The sequence below is a fragment of the Apis laboriosa genome, unplaced genomic scaffold (assembly GCF_014066325.1).
Source record: "Apis laboriosa isolate Shangri-la unplaced genomic scaffold, ASM1406632v1 scaffold202_cov151, whole genome shotgun sequence".
NCBI lineage: Eukaryota > Metazoa > Arthropoda > Insecta > Hymenoptera > Apidae > Apis > Apis laboriosa.
In genome coordinates this window covers 954,872-976,119 of record NW_025222291.1, presented here as the reverse complement: position 1 = coordinate 976,119, position 21,248 = coordinate 954,872, and the positions used below count along the sequence as shown (strand labels likewise).

The following is a 21,248-nucleotide window of genomic DNA, read 5'->3' as shown; positions in this document are numbered from 1 at the left end:
TCTTTGTAATAATAATATATATATACTTATATATTTTTAAGTGTAATCTAATATAGTATATTTAAAGTTTTAAGAGTTATTATAAATATAAAATATATATATATATTATTTAAAAAAATAATAATAGATTACATTGATTGTGTATTAATATTTAGAAATATTTCATAATTTAAAAAATTGATACATATAATATAATAATAAGCAAATCTTATATCTACACATATCTTCTCCTTTGTAATTTTCTATGAAATCATTTATTATATTTATTTAAAAAAACAACAAAGTAAAAAACATATAAAAAAAATTTAGTTTTCAATAGAAAATTTGCGTCACATTTCAATAACGTCACTCGTGATTAGAGTAAACGCGTATAAGATAGTTGGTATGACACATAACCTAGAAATATTTAACTTTCAAAACGACTTGTGAAAAAAGTTTTGTTGTGATTATTATATAAAATATTTGTGAAAACCTATAAATATTAGAAGTATTGTTTTAATTTTTATGACTTATTATTTATTTCTGAATTTTTTTATTGACTTTAAAAAAACATAATCATTTATTTCATAACTTTTTGCATTTATAAGAAAACTCATGTAATTTAAATCAGCATGTATGTAATTCTACATTTCTAGAGAATACGTTTTTAGCAGAATAATTGTGAATATTGTAAATATATGAACAAATATATCCGTATTTTCTTCAAAATTTAAATTTTATTATTGTATTAAGTGATAACCTTGGAAAGTTTGAAACATAGATTTAATTAAAAAAACTGAATGATTAGAATTTATATATTATCCAAAAGGTAATTTAGAAAAAAATATTTTTTTAATGAATATTAGTAATATATTAATAATTAATTCTATAAATTTATAGGATGTTTTTGGAAAATAATGATTATTATCAGAATGATATTTTTAATGACTATCAAAGGAAATAATTTTAAAATACATAAAAAAAGATAAGAAAAGATTTTTTCAATGACATGTGAAAAGCTTTGTTGTTTAAAGTTGGTAAATTTATTCTATAATAAAATTATATTATATTATATATATAATAAATTATATTATATATTGTATTTTAATATTTAGATAATCATGGATGAAAGGAGGGTAGCAGATTATTTTGTTATTGCTGGTTTATCTGGACAAGACAATGATTTTGATAATGATAATGAAAATAATGACCAATTAGAAGATTGGTATCAAGAAGGAACACATGTAAAAGATATTAATATGAAACCTCCAATTACTGATCTTGCTATCATATTTCCTGCATTGGGTGAAAAATGTCCAGAAGGGTATGTTTTGTTAGAACATACTGTTTCAGGTTTACCTGCTGATTTAAATCATGGAAGTCTAAGAACAAATGAATGTTATTTATGTTATCGTCGAGGACGTGATAAACCACCATTAGTTGATATAGGTAAGATAAAAATTTAAAAATATTAATATTTTATATATAAATAATTTAATACTTATATTTTACAATTTATATTTATTTTACATTATATACAATAGTTATAAATATTTTAATAATAAAAAAAATAATACAATAATAAAAATAAAACATTTATAATAAACTTAAAAAAAAATTTAATAAATTTAAAAATATTTTTATTAATTTTATATTTTAATACTTAAGAAATTGATAATATAAATGATAAAATATTTTGATTTAAATTATAGAATATTTTGATTTTTAATATATATTGAATATAATAAAAAGATTATAGTTACATATTATTACAATAATCATAACTAATCAATATCATTTATATTTTATATATATAATTTATTTTATATATTTTATATATAAATAAAAATTTTATTTTTCATGTTTAATACATAATAAAAGATAATATATTATTTTATTTTTATTTTTATTAATTTTTGTCTTATAAATGTTATACTTTGTTTATATTATACTCTATTGTTACATATGTTTCATGGAAATAAGCAATATATAATGAGAAATATTTTATAATCTTCATATTTAAAATATATTATAGTATAAAAAAACATAAATAATATTTGAAAAAATTTATTGTATAATATTTAATTATATCAGTTTAATAAATTTTATAAAAGAAATATAAAATCTTTAAAAAAGAATGTGCAATATTTATGTATAATATGAGATGAATTATTAAATCTCATTACAAATTTTTATATAGAATAAAGGAAAAAATAAAATTATTGCAATACAGTAAAATACTTTAAGATAAACTATTTATTATTTTTTACTCTTGATCATTTAATATAACGATCAAGATCATTTGTTAATTCATTAAATTAACTAAATATTAATTAACTAATTAACTAAATATACCTTTGTTATTTTATATAAAAATTTAAAGTATAATACAAGCAATAATATATGTTTAAAGTTTTTCATTAAAGTTACAAGAAATATAAATTTTTTTTTCATAAAATTTGACAAATTTTGAAAATATAAGTATTTATGAGATTAATTTCTTATATTTAAAATTAAATTCAAAAATTTTTTTTATGAAGTTTTATGAAATATATTTTTAAAATATATAGAAAATATTTAAATATAATCATTAAGTCAGGTATCATAGTTCTTCCATCTTCCAGTTTGGATCAGTTTTAAGCTCTTTTTGGAAAATTATACAAGACAAAAAGTTTATTTTACTCAAATTGAAATCATCAAGGACATATAAATTGTGATTAAATAACAAATAAATTTGAAATTCTAGAAGATATATACATTTATTGTAAGTAATAGAGAAATATGGTAATTCATTAAAAATAAGTCATTTTAATATTTTTGGTAGGTTGACAAAATATATAAATTAATGTAATTAGAAGAAAAAGATGTTGGATTTGTAAATACTTATAAATACATGTTATTATTTATGTTAATATTCAAATAGAAAATATTACTATATCTTATTTGTAATCGATATTATTCAATATATCAATATATTTATTTATGCTTTGTTACATTCTCTTTATAATTGTCTTAATTATTAATTATTATAATATATTACACATAAAAATTATACATTTTTTTTTTAATTTTTGTAATTTTAGATATATTTATTATCCAATTCACATAAATATTTTTGACAATGTTGAAAAAGTTTTACTTTATTTTTTTATTTTTTTTATTTTCTGTTATTGTAGAATATTTTGAAAATATTTTATAAACTATTACATTAATTTTTCAAATGTTTTTTTTTTAAATCTAAAGATTTCTTATTAATGAATTATTAAGATTTCTAAACTAATAAATTAGAATAAATAATGTAATATTGATATTTCAATTTTATTTTAGGTTTTTTGTCTTGTAAATATTAATTTTATAGTATCAACTTATAATTATTTAAATTAAAATTTAATTAAAATTAAATTATTTGAATTAAATTTTATAATATTAACTTATAATTACTTGAATTAATTTTTCAATTACAAATAATAATTAATTAAATTTATATATATATGGAATAATTAATTGGTATTTAAAATTTTTACATACTTTAAGATGATTGACTCATGAGTATTTTTTATATATAAAATAATATGATTTAAATAATTAATAAAATAATGTGTAATTTATATATGTAAAATACCATTAATAAAATTATAAAAATACATCAAAATATTGCTTATTATACTTGTTGATAGCTATTAGAACTAGATTTACAAATCATTATTTTTATGGAATTATAATATTTTATTTAAAAAAATATTGCATGTTCTTGTTTTTTATATAATTTTAGTATAGTATATAGTATAGAAATTAGGTTTACATGTTTAATTCTTCAATATGTTTAATAAAATAAGTATTTTAAATAATATACTATTGATATGAATTACTAATATTAATTAATATAAATTAATTTATAACAGATGTCTTTAATTGTGTTAAATCTTAATTTAAAAAATAAGAAAATATTAAATTTATTAATTTTTTAATTTAAATTTTTCAATTATATTATAAGTAATATTTAATATAAAGAAATTATAATTTTGCAATAAACATTTAAAAATAAAAAATTATAATTATAATTTAATAAGATAAATTCTTTTTTAATTTTTGCTATTATTTTAGTGATACAGTTTAAATTAATATACATTGAAAATTTTATGAATTTGAAATTTTGTAATTATATAGAATTAATTAATAATTATTAATATAATAAAATTAATATCATTGTAAAGTATTAAGAAATACATATATTACAGGTGTAATATATGATGGTAAAGAACGTATAATGCAAGATGCAGAGATGATATTAGAAACTCCGAAAGGACATTTAGCTAATGTAAATAACTCAACATCAAGAATATTTGTGACATATAGACGTGCAAGTCGTAAAATGCCATGCAATTCATTAGTTGTGACTGATATTTGTGTGATATTAACAAATAAAGGAGAAACTCCCCCACATGCATTCTGTGTCATCAATAAAAATTTAAACAAAGGCATGCTGGGTAGTGATGTGTTTTTGTGTTACAAGAAATCTATGAATCGGGCAAATTTGATATCATTTAAACCTACAATATTGTATAAATATCCGATAGTTGATTATAGTAGCTTCATTTTTCCAAATTCTGTTGCAATGTTTTGTTTACCAATGGGAGCAACAATAGAATGTTGGCCCAAAGTGGCATGTAAACCTAAACCAGTATTTTCTACATTTGTTTTAACGGTTGCTGATGCAGCTCAAAAAATATATGGATCAGCATTAACATTTTATGAGGAACTTGAATTAGAAATGGATATTCCAAATTTTAAAGAAAATCAACAACCAGATGTATTTATGGAAAATATAAAAAATTCTGGTAAGTATTATATATATTACTATATATACTATATACACTATATATATATATTACTATAAATATATACCTAATTATAATATTATTATAATATTATAATATTACTATTATAAATTTTCGAATAAAAGACTTAAACACCTAATAAAAAACATGAGATATTTTATCTATAATTGCAAAAAATTTTTGATTCTAATTTAAACAAAACTTTATTTAAATTTAAAGAACAAGCAAACATATTAGATATATATATATATTTTTTTTTTAATTGAAGTAATTCAAATTTAAAAAATCATTCTTGATTCCAATTTAAACAAAACTTTATTTAAATTTAAAGAACAAGCAAATATATTAGATATATATATATTTTTTTTTTAACTGAAGTAATTCAAATTTAAAAAATCATTCTTCAAAATTTAATTTCGAATTTTGAAATCTTTTTTTGAAAACAAAAATTAAAGATACAAAAATTATATGATTTCTAATTCATAAGAACAAAATTAGAGTTAGAATAGAAAAAATTTTAAAAGGAAAATTGAGATGACTTTAATTATTTGACTATTCATCAAAAGTCATTACATTTTTATTCCAAAAACAATGATAAACATATATATATATATTTATGTATAATTACTTACAATTAATATAAAATTTCATATTTTTTGCTACTTGTTATCAAAACTGATCACTTATAGTATTCGCATCAATGTTTCATATATAAAATTTATTATAAACTATTATTATAAACTATTACAATATATAATTTCTGTAAGATAATTTCTATATGATTACAAAACAGAAAATTAACTAAATACATAATTGCAATTGATTTAGATTGATTTTGTCTATATTATAATAATAATTCATTACAATGTAATTCACTATTTTTTCATTCTACATATTATTAATATTTTTTCACCATGCTAAATAGATATCTAAATAATTAAAATCAAATGGTGAGTCATCATTTTCTTTTTTTTTTATTTTTTATTATTTCTGATATATATTTTTTCTTATTTAATTTTATAATTCCAATACAATTTACCAAATATTGAATTCTTAATTTTTTGAAATGCGAAATATTATAAAAATTGTTTATTCAAATGATATCTGGATGATCTAGGATAGATATAAATATTCATAATTGATCAAATATCAATCAGTTTTTATAAAATTCATATACCATATATAGACAAATATTTCCAAAAACTCATAAATAAAGAAAATTACAAATTCAAATGATAAGTTTATTTGTGTTAAATTATTTAAGATATATATATATATATATGTAATATTTATATTTCTCATTTATAAATATTGTCAAGATTCTATGTTTAGAATTTCTAATTCCTAATCTTTTGTTCTCTTACAAACTATTTCCTTAAAGTATTTTTGCAAAGGAGAATATAATTATGCCAATATGAGAATTGAAACATTAAATAAATGTAAAAATGAAAAAATTTATAGGATTTGATTTGTTCACAGAAAAATTTAATACTAGATCGAGTATTGACATCAAGGTGATAAGAGAGCAAAAAATTTAAGTCTTAAAAAAATAGCAATTTTTGTTAAAAATATAAAGTCCTTCTTATTTTTTTGTTTCAGTTGAACATGCAGATATTGATTATCAACAAGTAAAAATGAAAACATATAAACAATCCGGAATATTTAAAAAGCTTACAGAATCGCAGTTAGAAAAATTGCAATATACAAATCCTGCAACGCAATCTTTGAATATTAGTAAATCTATATGCATCTTATCACATTGGCCATTTTTTGACACATTTGAAAAATTTTTAGTTTTTTTACATAGCATGTGTAATAACAAATCTCAACCAGTTCCTATTGAAAAATATATAGCATATTTTTTGTATGATATACCATTTCCAAGTCCACAGAGACCCAGAATTCTTGTGCAGTTAAGTACTAAGAACAGATTGATTTTGACACAACCAGAAGATTTGGCACTACCTAGATCGGGTGCCAGTTTTCGTCAGTTACTCATCAATTTAGGACCTGATAATTGTTTACTTATATTATTATTAATCCTTACTGAACAGAAAATACTTGTACATTCATTACGTCCTGATGTACTTACATCGGTGAGCGAAGCAATCGCTATGATACTATTTCCATTTAAATGGCAATGTCCATATATACCTTTGTGTCCTCTTGGATTGGCTGAAGTAACGTATTTTATTTTATCGATTTAATTTTAAACCGACAAAGGTAATAATATATTTGCAATTGTAGGTTCTACATGCTCCATTGCCATTTTTAATTGGTGTGGATTCTAGATTTTTCGATTTATATGATCCTCCTTCCGATGTTAATTGTGTAAATTTAGATACAAATAACATAGCGATTTGTGATGACAAAAAATATTTAAATGTGAAATTATTACCGAAAAAAGCAGCTAGGCAACTTAGAAATTGGTTAGAACATCTTTATTCAAAATTGATTTCTTTGGGCAAAAGTTATTCATCCATGAAAGGTATGTTTAGCACTTCATTATTTTTATGCTTATTTATTTTTTATACTATTTTAATTAATTTAATTTTTAGATACAGAGGATGAAGAATTCAGTGTGGACAAAGAATTTCAACAAAAACGAAAAGAACAAACTTTAGAGCTTGAAATACAAGATGCTTTTTTAAGATTTACCGCTACTATACTCAAAGGTTATCGCGCTTTTTTATTACCAATTACAAAAGCACCAACGGTTGGTTCTACAGATCCAACTAGTTTATTCAACATATTAGCATTTCTCAGAAGTCGAGACAAAGCTCATGCAAAATTTTATAGTATGTTAGTAAAAACGCAAATGTTTATAAGGTTTGTTTTTATTAATTTCTCTTATATAATTCTAGTATTTAATTTAACAAATTATTTTTAAGATATTTATTAGTTTTATTATATTATAATAGTATTATAATTGAACATCGATTCTTTATAGTATTCTTATTGCTGAATCAATTCGAATTTTGATTTTGAAGTCATTTATTTTAGATCTAAGTATTTGAATATATTGAATAAATGCAATTTAAATAATTTGCATTAATTTAAATTCTCAAAACTCTTATTATCTGGATATGTAAATATCGAAATACAATTATTATCTGGATATATAAATACAATATCAAAATATAATTTTTTTTAATTTGAACACTTAGATATTCTGATTGTACAAGTTCTAATAGATTCTGAATAACAATTCTGAAATTATATATTTATTTATATTGATTTTTAAAATGGAATTTAAATTATAATGACTATTTTGACTATTTGAATATTTGGATAATAAAAATCTTAGCTTTTTATGCTTAATAAAGAGCAATCATTATTTCACATTTATATTACTATATTATATATAGAAGCAGCTTAAGAAAGTTATAATAACAAATTATATAATTAATGTTCTACGATGTATAATAAAGTTAGAAACAAATTTATTAAATAACATGTTTTTACAAACATAGATTACACAATATTCTGGTAAAAAAAGTAAAAGTTTTTTGGGTAAAAACTATTAACATTTTATTTATTACATTTTATATATTATATATTATATAAAATGTTTTTTTTTTTTTACAAAAACTTTTAAAAACTCTCAACAGTAAATAATATTAAAATATGTCCATTTTGTTTATCTTGTAAATTCTGTTCCAATGTTTTTTAGTCTAAATCGCGATTCTTATGAGAATATTGTAACAATTCTGTTTCAAAAAAATTATTACAATTATTTTTTTATTTATTTTTATTTACAATTTTATATATAATTTATATAAAAATACAATTTATATTATATTTATATTTACCGCAATGGCTCGTAAAAACATGATATATTATAAAATATTTTATATTTGCTACGACAGATTAATATCTAAAGAAAAAAGGATCACAGTTTTTTTATTATTTAGTCATATAAGACAATTGTTTTTCAAAAAATATTGAAAAATACAACTTTCAACAATCTTTTTGTTTTTAGTAATAGAATTTTCTTTACTATTCTTTTATGCTATTTATTTTATCGTAAAATATTTTTAATTTTTTTTATATAAATTTTCTTATTTAAATATTTCCTTATATAGTAATATTCTCGTTTTTTATAATCTATTTTATATAAAATATTTTTTTCATTATTATCATTTTAAATTTTCTTATCTTACTTTTTTATTCTAAATTATTTAATTATTAATTAATATTAATTAATATAATTAAATATTATTTAATTCTAAATATGATTTTTGTTTTTATATATATTAAAAATATATTGTATTTTTTTGTTTATTTCTATAATTTTTTTTTTATTTTTTTTTATTTTTTTTTACTTTTTTCAATTATGACGATATTGACTATTCATCGAATCAATCAATTTACAAATGATCAATATGATGAAATACAATGTTTGGATATTATTTAAAATTTAAAATAAGTCATTAAAATTTTCATATTTGGACTAGATTTTTTACGGCTAAAGACAAAAATTATTAATTCTCATCAATCCTATAAAATGTGTTTTCCTATATATATTCAAAGAATAAAAAGTTAGTCTTGAAAAATATTTATATGCAGATAATCAATATAATTTGTATAATAATTATATTATAAATTATATAATATTGAATACACACATTTACAACAATGAGATTAATTTAACAATTTTAATAAATTTTTATTTTTTGTAATAATATATCAGTATATTTATAAATATGTTGAGATAAATCGTTAATAAAATATATTTCATTTTTATTTTTTTTTTCTATTTTCTTTCTTTTCTATTATTATTTATAATAATAGAATATATATATTATTTATAAGATATTATAAAAAATTTTGTAATTTTTCTATACATGTCTTTCATTCAAGATCGATATTTTTATAATATATCACATCCTTTTATATTTTTTAGATTTATAGAAGAAAGAAGTTTTGTATCTGATATGGACATGGCAGGTTTAGCATTTTTTGATGAATGTACCGAACGTGTTGAGGACGAAAACGGTGAGAATATATTTTTATCAATTTATAAATATACAATCACAAAATATCATAAATCATTAATTAATTTAATAATTAATAGTTATTTAAATAATAAAAAAACATCTTAACTTAAGATACTTATTTTAGTGCCTCTTTTGGAATTGGATGAATCTCAACATAGCGAACGAACAGTATTCATACCTCCTCCTGAACCTGTCCTAAATCAACCATCGATTATATATCGTACATTTAAATTGAATCCTGAATTAATAAGACCACAAAAAAATTTCAACATAAGAAATCCAGATTTAAGTGCCTTTGGAATAGTACCAGGAAGTCCTATGGCACGTAGAACTAAACACGAAATTAAAGTGGCACAAAGGATGGCACGTAAACAAGTAAATAAATATTTTCTAAAAATATATTTTTCAGTTAAATTTTGAATAAAATTACACATTCAATATTAATTTATAATATTAATATATTTAGCAAATAGCAATAATAAATTTTTTTTGGAAATCTATATAATTATTATATCAAGTAGAGCAATATTATTTAAATAATATTTTGTTCTAATATTGCAATTCTATAATTCAAAATATAAAAGTTTTTTTTATTTTTTTTTTTTTTTTATAATAATTTAAAATGTTTTTCTAGGCAGCAATGCCAGATAGATGGGGTAGATGTCTGCTTGGAACATGTTATAGTCTTTGGTTCTTGCATTTACCGGCTATGCTACAGACTTCCAATCAACCAGCTACAATCTTACATCAAGCTTATGATTTATTAGTTAAAATGCCGAAATTACATCTTGATCCTATTGAAGAAGTAAATTTTTTTTCCGTTCTTATGTATTAAAATATTTGTTGCAATTAAATTATGTTAACGAATCTTACCGTAAAAGATATCGATTTTAGGTTTGCTATAGAGCTATGATGCAATTATGTGGCGTCTATGGACAACCTGTTTTAGCTGTAAAATTGTTATTTCATATGAAACGCAGTGGTGTACAACCAAACGCACTCACTTATGGATTTTACAATAAGGTACAATCCTTAATAAATAACGATTATCTTAGAAACATAAAAAATCGAGTACAATTATGAAATATACTTTCTTGTTACGTGCTTAGGCTGTACTTGAAGCAACATGGCCATCTGATATGACAAATTCAAGTCAGTTAATGTGGAATAAATTAAGAAATGCCATAGTTGGAGCTGCTCTATTTAAAAGAGCTGGTAAAAGAAGTGCCAGAAGAAGATTAAGTTCGAATGCAGAATTGTTATCTATTGATGGCAAAACTGCAAGTATGGAACATGCATTTTCTAGATCTAGTCTTGACAGTTCTCATTCTCAAGATACAGAAGCTGCTCATAGCGATTGTGAGTATTATTTCTTTTTTCTAGATATTAAATCAATCTCTCTCTTTCTCTTTCCCTCCCTCCCTCTCTCCTTCCCTCCCTTCATCATCATCATCATCATCATCATCATCATCATCATCATCATCATCATCATCATCATCATCATCATCATCACTATTATTGTTGTTGTTGTTGTTGTTGTTGTTGCTGTTGCTGTTGTTGCTGTTGTTGTTGTTGTTGTTGCTGCTGCTGCTGTTGTTGTTGTTGTTGTTGTTGTTGTTGTTGTTGTTGTTGTTGTTGTTGTTGTTGTTGTTGTTGTTGTTGGTAGCTACTAAAGGGAGCTCTGTCTCAGATCTGCCAGAATATGGACCTTTTGAAATAAAAAAACTTCCACGACAAAATAGTATTGTTAAAGATTCTGCAACATTAAATGTTATACAAACAGAAGAATTGGATAATTTAAATCAAAGGTAATTATTTAAATTATGATAATTTTATTTTTATTTTTGAACCTATATATTTCTAAAAGAAAAATTATATCTATTTATCAAATGCATTTTTTCTTTATTTCCAGAATAATTCGAAACCTAGAATCGCCATTAAAAAGTCCTATTCGTACACCAGTCACAGAAAATGATCCGTTAGGTGCTTTAATTAATGATGAAACTCCGATTGTTTCACCTTCTGAAGAAAATGATTCAAATTGTTCAACAAGTACTTTAACTGTTTGTAATAATGCTGAAGAACGACCAGGAGGACCACTTTTATTTCGAAGGTAAGTTTTTTTAAATAATTAATAAATGATGCATAAGAATAATTTATAAAATTACCATAAGATTTCTTAAGAATTCAACGTAAAAACTTAAAAATAATATTTTGAGATATCTATTATCGATTATAAAAAATAAGAGACTAGTTCTTACAAAACAAAAAATGATCTATTTATTTAATAGAATAATGAATATAAAAATTAAAAATCATGATTTTAAAAATATAAAAAAAAGACACACATATATACAAGCAAAAACGAACGAATTAATTCATCTTTACTCTTTTCTCTAAATTTTAATCATACGAATTTTTGTTTTATAATAATAACTTATAATGATCATAATTTAATTTTTCAATGATATCTTCTCGATTTCATCTATATTTTTTTACAATCTATGTATTTGCATATTTTCTTTTTTTGCTTTATTTTTCACTTAGTGAAAAAAAGTAATATTTAATTCATACAGTTTTTTTTTTTAAATTTTCAATAGTCAAACATTTTTCATCACGTGATCGTCTCAAATATTTAGTTCAAAAAAAATATTTTTTTAAAACTTTTAATTTTTTAAAATAAATATTTATCATATTTCTATTGTTTTATATTCAAACAATTTTTATCTTTTTAATGAAATTCTATCATTTTAATATAAAAAATCAATGTTTACAGCAATCAATGTTTACTTCCTTTTTCAAAAATAATTTCTTTATATGATTTATGATCATATTTTTGTAAAAAATGTATTATTTGATACAAATTCAGAGTACATTTTTTTTTTCAATTTGTTTTCATAAATTCCAATATTCAAATATTTTTAAGAATAATTGTATATTTTAAAAATTAATAAATAATTAAATAATAGAAAGATTTGATACTTTGAAATTCAATTTTAATTTAAAAATTTAAAAAAGTATTGCAACAACATAAAATAACAAGAATATAATAAAATTGATAAAAATACAATATATTAATGCACAAGATATTTTTATTTATTTTTTCCTGCAAAAAAAATTTTCAGGAAATATAATATAAAGTTTTTAAGAATCACATAATTTTTCAAAAGATTTTAAAAATTCTTCTAATTTATTTGCATTTAATTTCCTTATATTTAAGATACTTTTGAATATCTAAAAAAAATAAAAATAAAAATATCACAATAAAAAAATTGTTTTTTAAATTTAAATTTTAATTTTATGAAATAATAAAATATTATCTGTAATCAAATTAAAATATTAAGAAGAATATACAAAAAATTCGTAAAATAATATTGTATCTAAATATATCGATAAATTCGATCTTATTATTTTCTTGTCACATCACATGTATATCATTTCTTGTCCATGTACATCATTATTATAATTGTTATTTATATTACAGTAATATTCTGCCTCGTAGTGCAACATTTCATCAAACAGTAGATGAAACTGGTGTAGCGATAGGTGGTCATTTACAAAGAAGTGAAACTATGCCACATTCTGTAGCACAGCAAGGCGAACAGGATAAGGAAAGAGAACGACTAGAAATAAGCAGTCTTTGGTCTCAAAAGGACAGCGTTACCTCCAGTCTTTCAAGCTTAGGTTCAAGTTTGAAATTGAGCTTCGGGTAAGGCAAATATTACTATTATTTACTAACATAAACTTACAAATTATCCATTAACTCTTCACAATTTCAATATTTAATTTCACACAGCGGTTCTCAACCGTTTTGCCTGTGGCCCAACATACAGGGTGATTCTCTAGAAGCCCCTAAAGCAGTAGCTGCAATTCGTCCGATCGTAACATAATAACGACATCAAAGGTCGATACTGACTCTGCATCATCCACCGCAAAATATTCTTTTTTAAAACAGGTGTTAAAAATGGCTTTCACAGTCTAAGTCACTCTAAATTTTCGAACATTTATAATATAATCTGTATAATAGTAATCACCTGGGCTAAACTTCGTTTTACGAGACATTTTTTATTTATTTTTTTATTATTTAATTGTATTTGATGAATAGAAATAAAAGAAATTATTATTAATATAAATTAAAGGAATCATCGTATCAAAAATTATGAGTGTTTAAAAATGCACATTTTATGAGTTATTTTAAAATCCGTAGATATTGCTTTTGTAACATATGACTAATTAATGCTTAATTACAGACAAGATATTGTCTATATAATGGAAACAAATTCGATAAATATTTAGAAAAAAGACCATCTCCATTTTAATGACCTTAACAATATATTTCAAGGTCATAAAAATCGGTAAAATAATTTTTTTTCTAAATAGTTATCACATATCACAATAGTTATTATATTTGTTTATATTATTCTCATTACATATTTTCATTCTCTTTTATTCTAATTTTACTTTTCAAAACTAAAATTAGAATAACTAGAGATTTAAAATAACTAAAATTATAATTAATATTTTAGAAAACTATCCATCAATATTCTCTAGATAGAATACCACAATATACTTATATCTCTTCAATAAAGCTGTTTATAAAGCATAGAGTCAATCCAATTAGAATTGCTTTCTTCTATTTTTTATCCTAATTATCATAAAATATTTCATTATAACATTTATATATAAATTTATAATTAAAATATTTATATAAATATTTATATATTTATTATATAATTTTATTATATTTATTATTATATGATTTTTATATACACAAAAATAACGAAAATGAATGATGTATAAATTTAAATGTAAAAGAAAGAGTTTCAAAATCTATTTTTAAAAGTATGATATCAATAATAATGATATTAATAAAATTTTAATATTTTAATTTTAATATTATAATATTTTTTTCAATAAGATTAATTAATTTCATTACTTTTATAAGAAAAATTTTGAAGATGATAATCTATGATTATTAAAAGTTTATAAAAATATTTTCAATTTTCATTGAAAAAAGTAAAAAGAACTTAATAAATATTTTATAGTCAATTTTATAATTTATTGAATGTAGATAAATCACAAAACCTTTTCGCTTTTTTTTAAAATTATTATTAAAATCATCTTTCCATAGAATTCAATAGAAGAATTTAATTGAACGCTTTTTCACGTACTTTCGTTACTTTCCCATTTTGTATTATACAATATAAATTTATTTTATTTATAATTGTGAGACTACTAAATATATTTATGATATCTAGATTATATTTTTAAATTTAATTTTTGAATCTTCAAAAAAAAATCCGAATTTTTTTTTTGTTCCATTTCTATTTCTTTATTTTATAAAAAGATACATAATATCAAAATTTTCGTAAATATTTTAAATTTTATGCTAAAAAAATTTATTTTAGGTTCTATAATAATCTCTTTTCACTTATTTTGATGAAAATTGTTAATTTTTATTAATCTTTAAGTTTTAGATTATTTTCTATATTAACTTAATTATCAAATCATTATCAAGAATATTATTTGTTTCAGTCCTACTAGTTTGACGGGAAAAAAATCCAATGAAATAATACTTGGTGGTTTAAATAGTTTAAAATCTGCTGCTACGACAGTAGTTAAAAAATTTGACGAAATTAAAGAAGCTATTTCTGCAACAAGTACTCCAGTGAAATTAAAGGAACGCGAATATAAAATAACGCATGGAGCATCGCATGAATCGTTGGATTCTATGACGGATGGTTCTTTACAAGATAGAAATGAACCTCTTAAAGTAACTGGTTTGTAAAAATTAAATTTTTTATTTATATAACAAAAAAAAATAAAAAAAGTATACAAAATTATAGGATAAGAGGTCCAAATAATGTCCCTCTAATGTTTTTTTAATTTATATTCAAATTTTCATAAAAATTTATTTGTATTAACAAAATATAATAAAACTTTAATATGTGTAATAAAAGTTTCAAAGATTTTCACAAATAGTTGAAATTAGTGATATTAAAGAATACTATATATTGAATAAGTGCCAAAAATCAAATTTCAAACTATATATTTATTTAAAAATGATATTTAATTATTATAAATTATTAAATTATTATATAATATTAAATATATTAATTAAAAAATGATATTAAAATCTGACATAACTCAATGAGAATTTTTTTTATATTTTGCTGAATAAACAAAAAAAAAATGAGTGAAAGATAAAAAGAGTCAAGAATCACAATAAATATATCAATGATATTAATGTCAAACAAAATTTCTAATAATAGCAATAACTATTATTTATGTACTAAATATTTATATAGTTCAATTTTTGCTTATCTAAATCTCATTGTATTGTAATAAGCAAATATTAAAATTATAAAAACGAAGCTTATAAAATTCTTCAGGAATGTTCCATAAGTATTTTAATCCATTGATAATAAGCTTAAAAAGAATCAATGGATTTTTTTGCAAGATATTATATTTGTATGATATTTTAATATTTAATATTATTTAATTATTCTCATTAAACTTTCGAGTTCGAATTTTAATTCTTTAACACGTTCGCGAAATCAGCATGTTCCACCAAAATCAGCATATAAAAATAGAATATATCTTTTGTTAATATGTTAATACAATTAATTTTTTATTATTATTAATAAATTGAAGGATAAAATTCGGTCTTCTTATCCTGTATATATGTACTATGTACGCATGAATTCCAAACAATTTGCTATCATATTTAAATAGGAGATGGAAATCTAGATCCGTATGCATTATACGATTTAGCTGAATGTTTATATCCAAAAGGATCAAGAGAATTAGAAGAACGGATTGCTATTGAGCTTGTACTATCTAGTGCAAGTAGATGTCATCATTGCGCCACTATTCTTTATGATGAAGAAATAATGGCTGGTTGGCAGCCAGAAGATTCGAATTTAAACACAGTTTGTCAGTACTGTGATAAAGCAACAGTACCTCTACTTACTATTACAATATTAGATTATAGGTATGTTAAATTTACAAAGTTATTTAAATATAATTTTTTCTATAAATTGTATATTATTATATATATATATATATTCTACATATATATATTATTTATATTTTCTTGTTTATAAAGATGCGAAGAAAATGAAAAGAAAAGTGATCCTCTAATGGGAGCTTTGGTTGAATTACTAGATAAACCAAGAGAATTATTAGAACCTATTACGGTGCCATACTTAAATCCTCTAGTTTTAAGAAAAGAACTAGAAAGTGTTTTAAGTCAAGAGGGTGATGTGTGTCTTATCAAACATAAGTTTATTGAGGAACATCCAATAGTATATTGGAATCTTATATGGTATTTCGAAAGAATTAATTTAACGAGTCATCTACCTGATCTGTGGCTAAGCAATGATAAGAAGAAAGAACACATAAATTATAATGCTGTAGGTGTCAAAACTATGTGGGATAACGAAAGACTTCACATGGATCGTTTACCTATGTATCTTCAATGGAAGTTAAATATTGCAGATGACAAAACGTAAGTTAAACTTTCTATAATAATAAAATATATAATATATATATAGCTACCTAATATTAGTAATAAAAAAACATCTTTATTTTATTCATAATTTATTTATAATTATTTATTAATAATTTATTTATTAATAATTTCATTATTGATCGATTTGAATCGATATAATATTGATAATGATAATGTAAAAATGATTAATATATAGAAATATTGACATCACTAAAATATCAGCATATCATTTAATGCCTGAAGAAAAATCCTAAATATTCTGTGTTTTTACAAATTTAAAATAGAAATTTTCTTTTTCAAATTATTCTTACAACTGATATTTTCTAAGTAATATAAATTATTGAATGCAATATCTATAAAAATCTATTATTTTAAAAATTTAATAATCAAAAAATAATAAAAAAGATCAAAAAATAAATAAAAAAAATCAAAGAAATTAAAAAATCAAATAATCAAAGAATAAGAAAAAAAAAAAATATTTTTAAATTTCATTTTTATCATTTCGAAATTTTATTATAAAAAAATTTTATAGACAAAAAATTTTCTAAAAAATTATTGTGTTGAAATTATTCATAGATAATGTTTTTAAATTTTAGAAATAATTAATTCTTTAATAGAATAAAATATCATCATAATTTTATAAATATAGAAAGATTTCAATTAATATCTTTTTTAAATCAAGAACATAAGTAACATAGTTTTCGTTCATTTGCATGATTATTATGTTTTAATTATTTGTTTTTTATTATTTTTTATTATTTATAATAATTATTAGTGAATAAAAGATCTTTAAAAATTCTTATTTATAAAAATTTACTCCATTTATAATTTTTCATTTATTATTTTTATATATTTTAGATTAATGCAATCGGTAATCACAAACGTTCGACGAAATGATTTAGCGGAACCTATAAAAAGAGTGGCCTTAGAAAGAAATAAAAATCAATCATCTAATCAACCACTATTTTCTATATATCGAGATATTTTGTTTCTGGCATTTACAGTTTTGGGAAGAGGAAATATTGACCAAAGTACGTTAATTTTTATTAAATTATAAAATAGAATTTATTTTATTCCTTTTATTTATTTAGGTATTTATTTATATTTTAATTTACCGCACGCATATAATAAAAAAGATAATTAAATTTTATTACAAATATAATTTATGAAAATGTTTTATTATTAATATCAAAATATTCAATATAGCATCAAAAATCGAAAGCATATTTCCGTAAAAGATACTGATTTTTGAAAATTATAAAATAAATTCTGAAACAGTAAAAAATACAATGAAATCTAAAATAACTATGTATATTAATAATAATAGTTTTTTTAATTTTATTGAACATATATATAAAAGGAAAGTTGAATACATGGAAAATTCTTTTTCATTTTTTCAATTTCAGAAAGTTCATAATACATATATTTATAATATATACATTGAATGTTAATTTTTTAAATTTACATTTTCGTTTTTTTTAAATAATTAACCAACATCACGAATTTAATAAATATAATTCATTTTGTTGTTATATATCTCAATTTATATAAAAAAATTAATAGTTAAAAACAAAAAATAATATAAATATTATTATACATAAATTTAAATATATATTTATTTTTTATATTATACTATTAATTAATAATTATAATTATAAACAATACTTATTTTTTATTTTATTGTTTATTATTGTTTATTATTATATTTATTTATAATATATATATTATATTTATTTTATTCTTTATTATGAATTGTTTGTTTATTTCAGGTGTTTTTGACAGAGAATACACTTTAGCTTTAGAAAAATTAACGGAAAGAGAAGAAAAATTGTTATGTAAAATTGATGCTCCGCCCTCAATGATGTCAGTGTTTTGCAGACATTACTTTAAGCAACTAAACGTGTAAAATTAAAATTAAAAAACTCAAAATATTAATAATACGAATGTAACATATTGTGAAAATGAATAGGACGTTCGTAAGAAATGCTATAGATTTATCTATAAAGCTTGATTTTCGATATAAACAAAACATGTCAAAATTAATAGTAAATTATACATTTTAGATAAGTATTTATAATTATTATTTCCAAACGAAAATTGAAAATTGATAATTAATTTATTTTAAAAATTTAGACTTTTTTCATAATTAAAAAATAAACAAATGAAATTTGCCTAAAATCGTAAATATTAAAATATTCGATTAAAGAATAATGTATTCTTTTTTATCAGAAATATGCGATTACTATCAATAATTTTCTATTTAAAAAAAAAGAATATATTATATAGTTGCATATATACTTTGTTATTAAAATGTGAATATTCATAGTTATACATATGAACGCGATAAGAAAAATCATTCAGTACCAAAGAATCTGACTTGATCTAAAAACTATGAATGCAATTGTTTTAGTTGATATAATATAATGATAAAAAATGGATATAATTTTCAGTATACAAATTATGTTATTACATTTCAAATTATATTCTTAACGTAAAAATATGAATCATCAATTTTAATCTTAATTTTTACTTAAAAATAAAAAATAACAAAATTTTCAAAATCTGTTTAAATCTATTTAGTAAAAAAGACAATATTCATGTTTTTACACTTTTATGAACAATTGAATAATGCACGATCAATAATTAAATCATTATCTTTCTCACATGAAAAGTGCTGTTTATACATCTAGCATTGATATTAATTTGCTAATTATAATATAACATCGTGAAATAAATCACAAAACGTGATATTCGAATTAAACATTTTTAAAATATAATATACAATACAATATAATCATCATTATTTGCGATTAAAAATGGATATTTCAAATCAAATCTTTGTTGTAAAATCTTATAGCCATTAAATATAATTTTATTCTACAATTGCTTCTATAATATGTTTTATTCTACAATAGATTAATACAGCTTCAATACTTGAAAATTTTTAGTATTCTTATAGATATATTTTATAATATATTTAACTATTATTATATATATGATGTTATCAAATATTTTAATATGAGAAACATTTGATCAACTTGAAAAAATATTATGGAATATTTGAATATTTGGTCTTGTAATTAAAATAATATTCAGTTTTAATTGCAAATATTTATAACAAAATATATATTGCTTTACTAAATATTGCTTTCTGAAATATATTTTGATGTAGAACCATTTAATAGAATATGACATTATATGTCTAATATCTGTAATATTATTTCATTGCATAATTTTTCTTTAAGTTATATGTTAAATTGATTATTAAAAATTCTGTTAAATTATGTATAATTTAAAGATGCTCTGCACTTTTCAATTTGATGAATTGAACTTTATACAATATAATACTGTGTATCGTTCGTTATTAAATTATAAATGTAAAATATAAATAAAAGTCAGTCGTGGTATTTTACATAAATGAATTTTATCATTGTGATATATTTTATTGAATTAATCCTTATTATATTTCAATTATAAAAAATATTAATGATATAATTAAATTAGTTTATATTATAATATTATATTATATATTAATATATATTATATTATAAATAAATTATTATTTAAATTAGTTTATATTAATAAGTTCAAAAGATAAAATGAAGTTTTTGCAATAAATAAATTATATTATTTAATACATATATTATATAATAATTTATATAAATATTATTATATAAATAATATAAATAATAAATTATATATTTAATATATGAAATTATATATAGACATATTTATTATTATAGATAAGGTACATAATAGAATTAATGAAATTTTGTGTCCCATATTCTGAAACATATTTACGATACATAAAAATTGGAAAGAATGATCTCTGGTAAGATCTTTCATCAATAAATTAAAAAATATAAAGAATTATTTTTAGGAGATAGTACTAATAATCAATTCTATGTTTAATAAAAT

At 20.0% G+C, this 21,248-nt stretch overlaps 1 protein-coding gene across 3 annotated transcripts; it reads left to right on the top strand.

The window, feature by feature from the left end:
• The first annotated feature begins 226 nt into the window (after positions 1-226).
• On the top strand, positions 227-19,465 carry LOC122712570 (DENN domain-containing protein Crag). Of its 3 annotated transcripts, XM_043932300.1 has the most exons (20): positions 508-808; positions 880-1,016; positions 1,095-1,428; positions 4,218-4,817; positions 6,417-6,997; positions 7,065-7,305; positions 7,376-7,646; positions 9,724-9,815; positions 9,942-10,192; positions 10,452-10,622; positions 10,712-10,840; positions 10,927-11,176; positions 11,508-11,625; positions 11,730-11,930; positions 13,302-13,526; positions 15,353-15,597; positions 16,553-16,811; positions 16,926-17,327; positions 18,189-18,361; positions 19,100-19,465. In XM_043932300.1, the coding sequence occupies exons 2-20, from the start codon at positions 984-986 to the stop codon at positions 19,234-19,236; spliced, it is 4,713 nt and encodes a 1,570-aa protein (XP_043788235.1). In that variant the 5' UTR covers positions 508-808; positions 880-983; the 3' UTR covers positions 19,237-19,465. The 3 variants fall into 3 exon arrangements, with proteins under 3 accessions (XP_043788238.1, XP_043788235.1, XP_043788237.1); XM_043932303.1 differs by lacking the exons at positions 508-808; positions 880-1,016 and adding an exon at positions 227-487; XM_043932302.1 differs by lacking the exon at positions 508-808 and having other exon boundaries at positions 878-1,012.
• Positions 19,466-21,248: the final 1,783 nt, after the last annotated feature.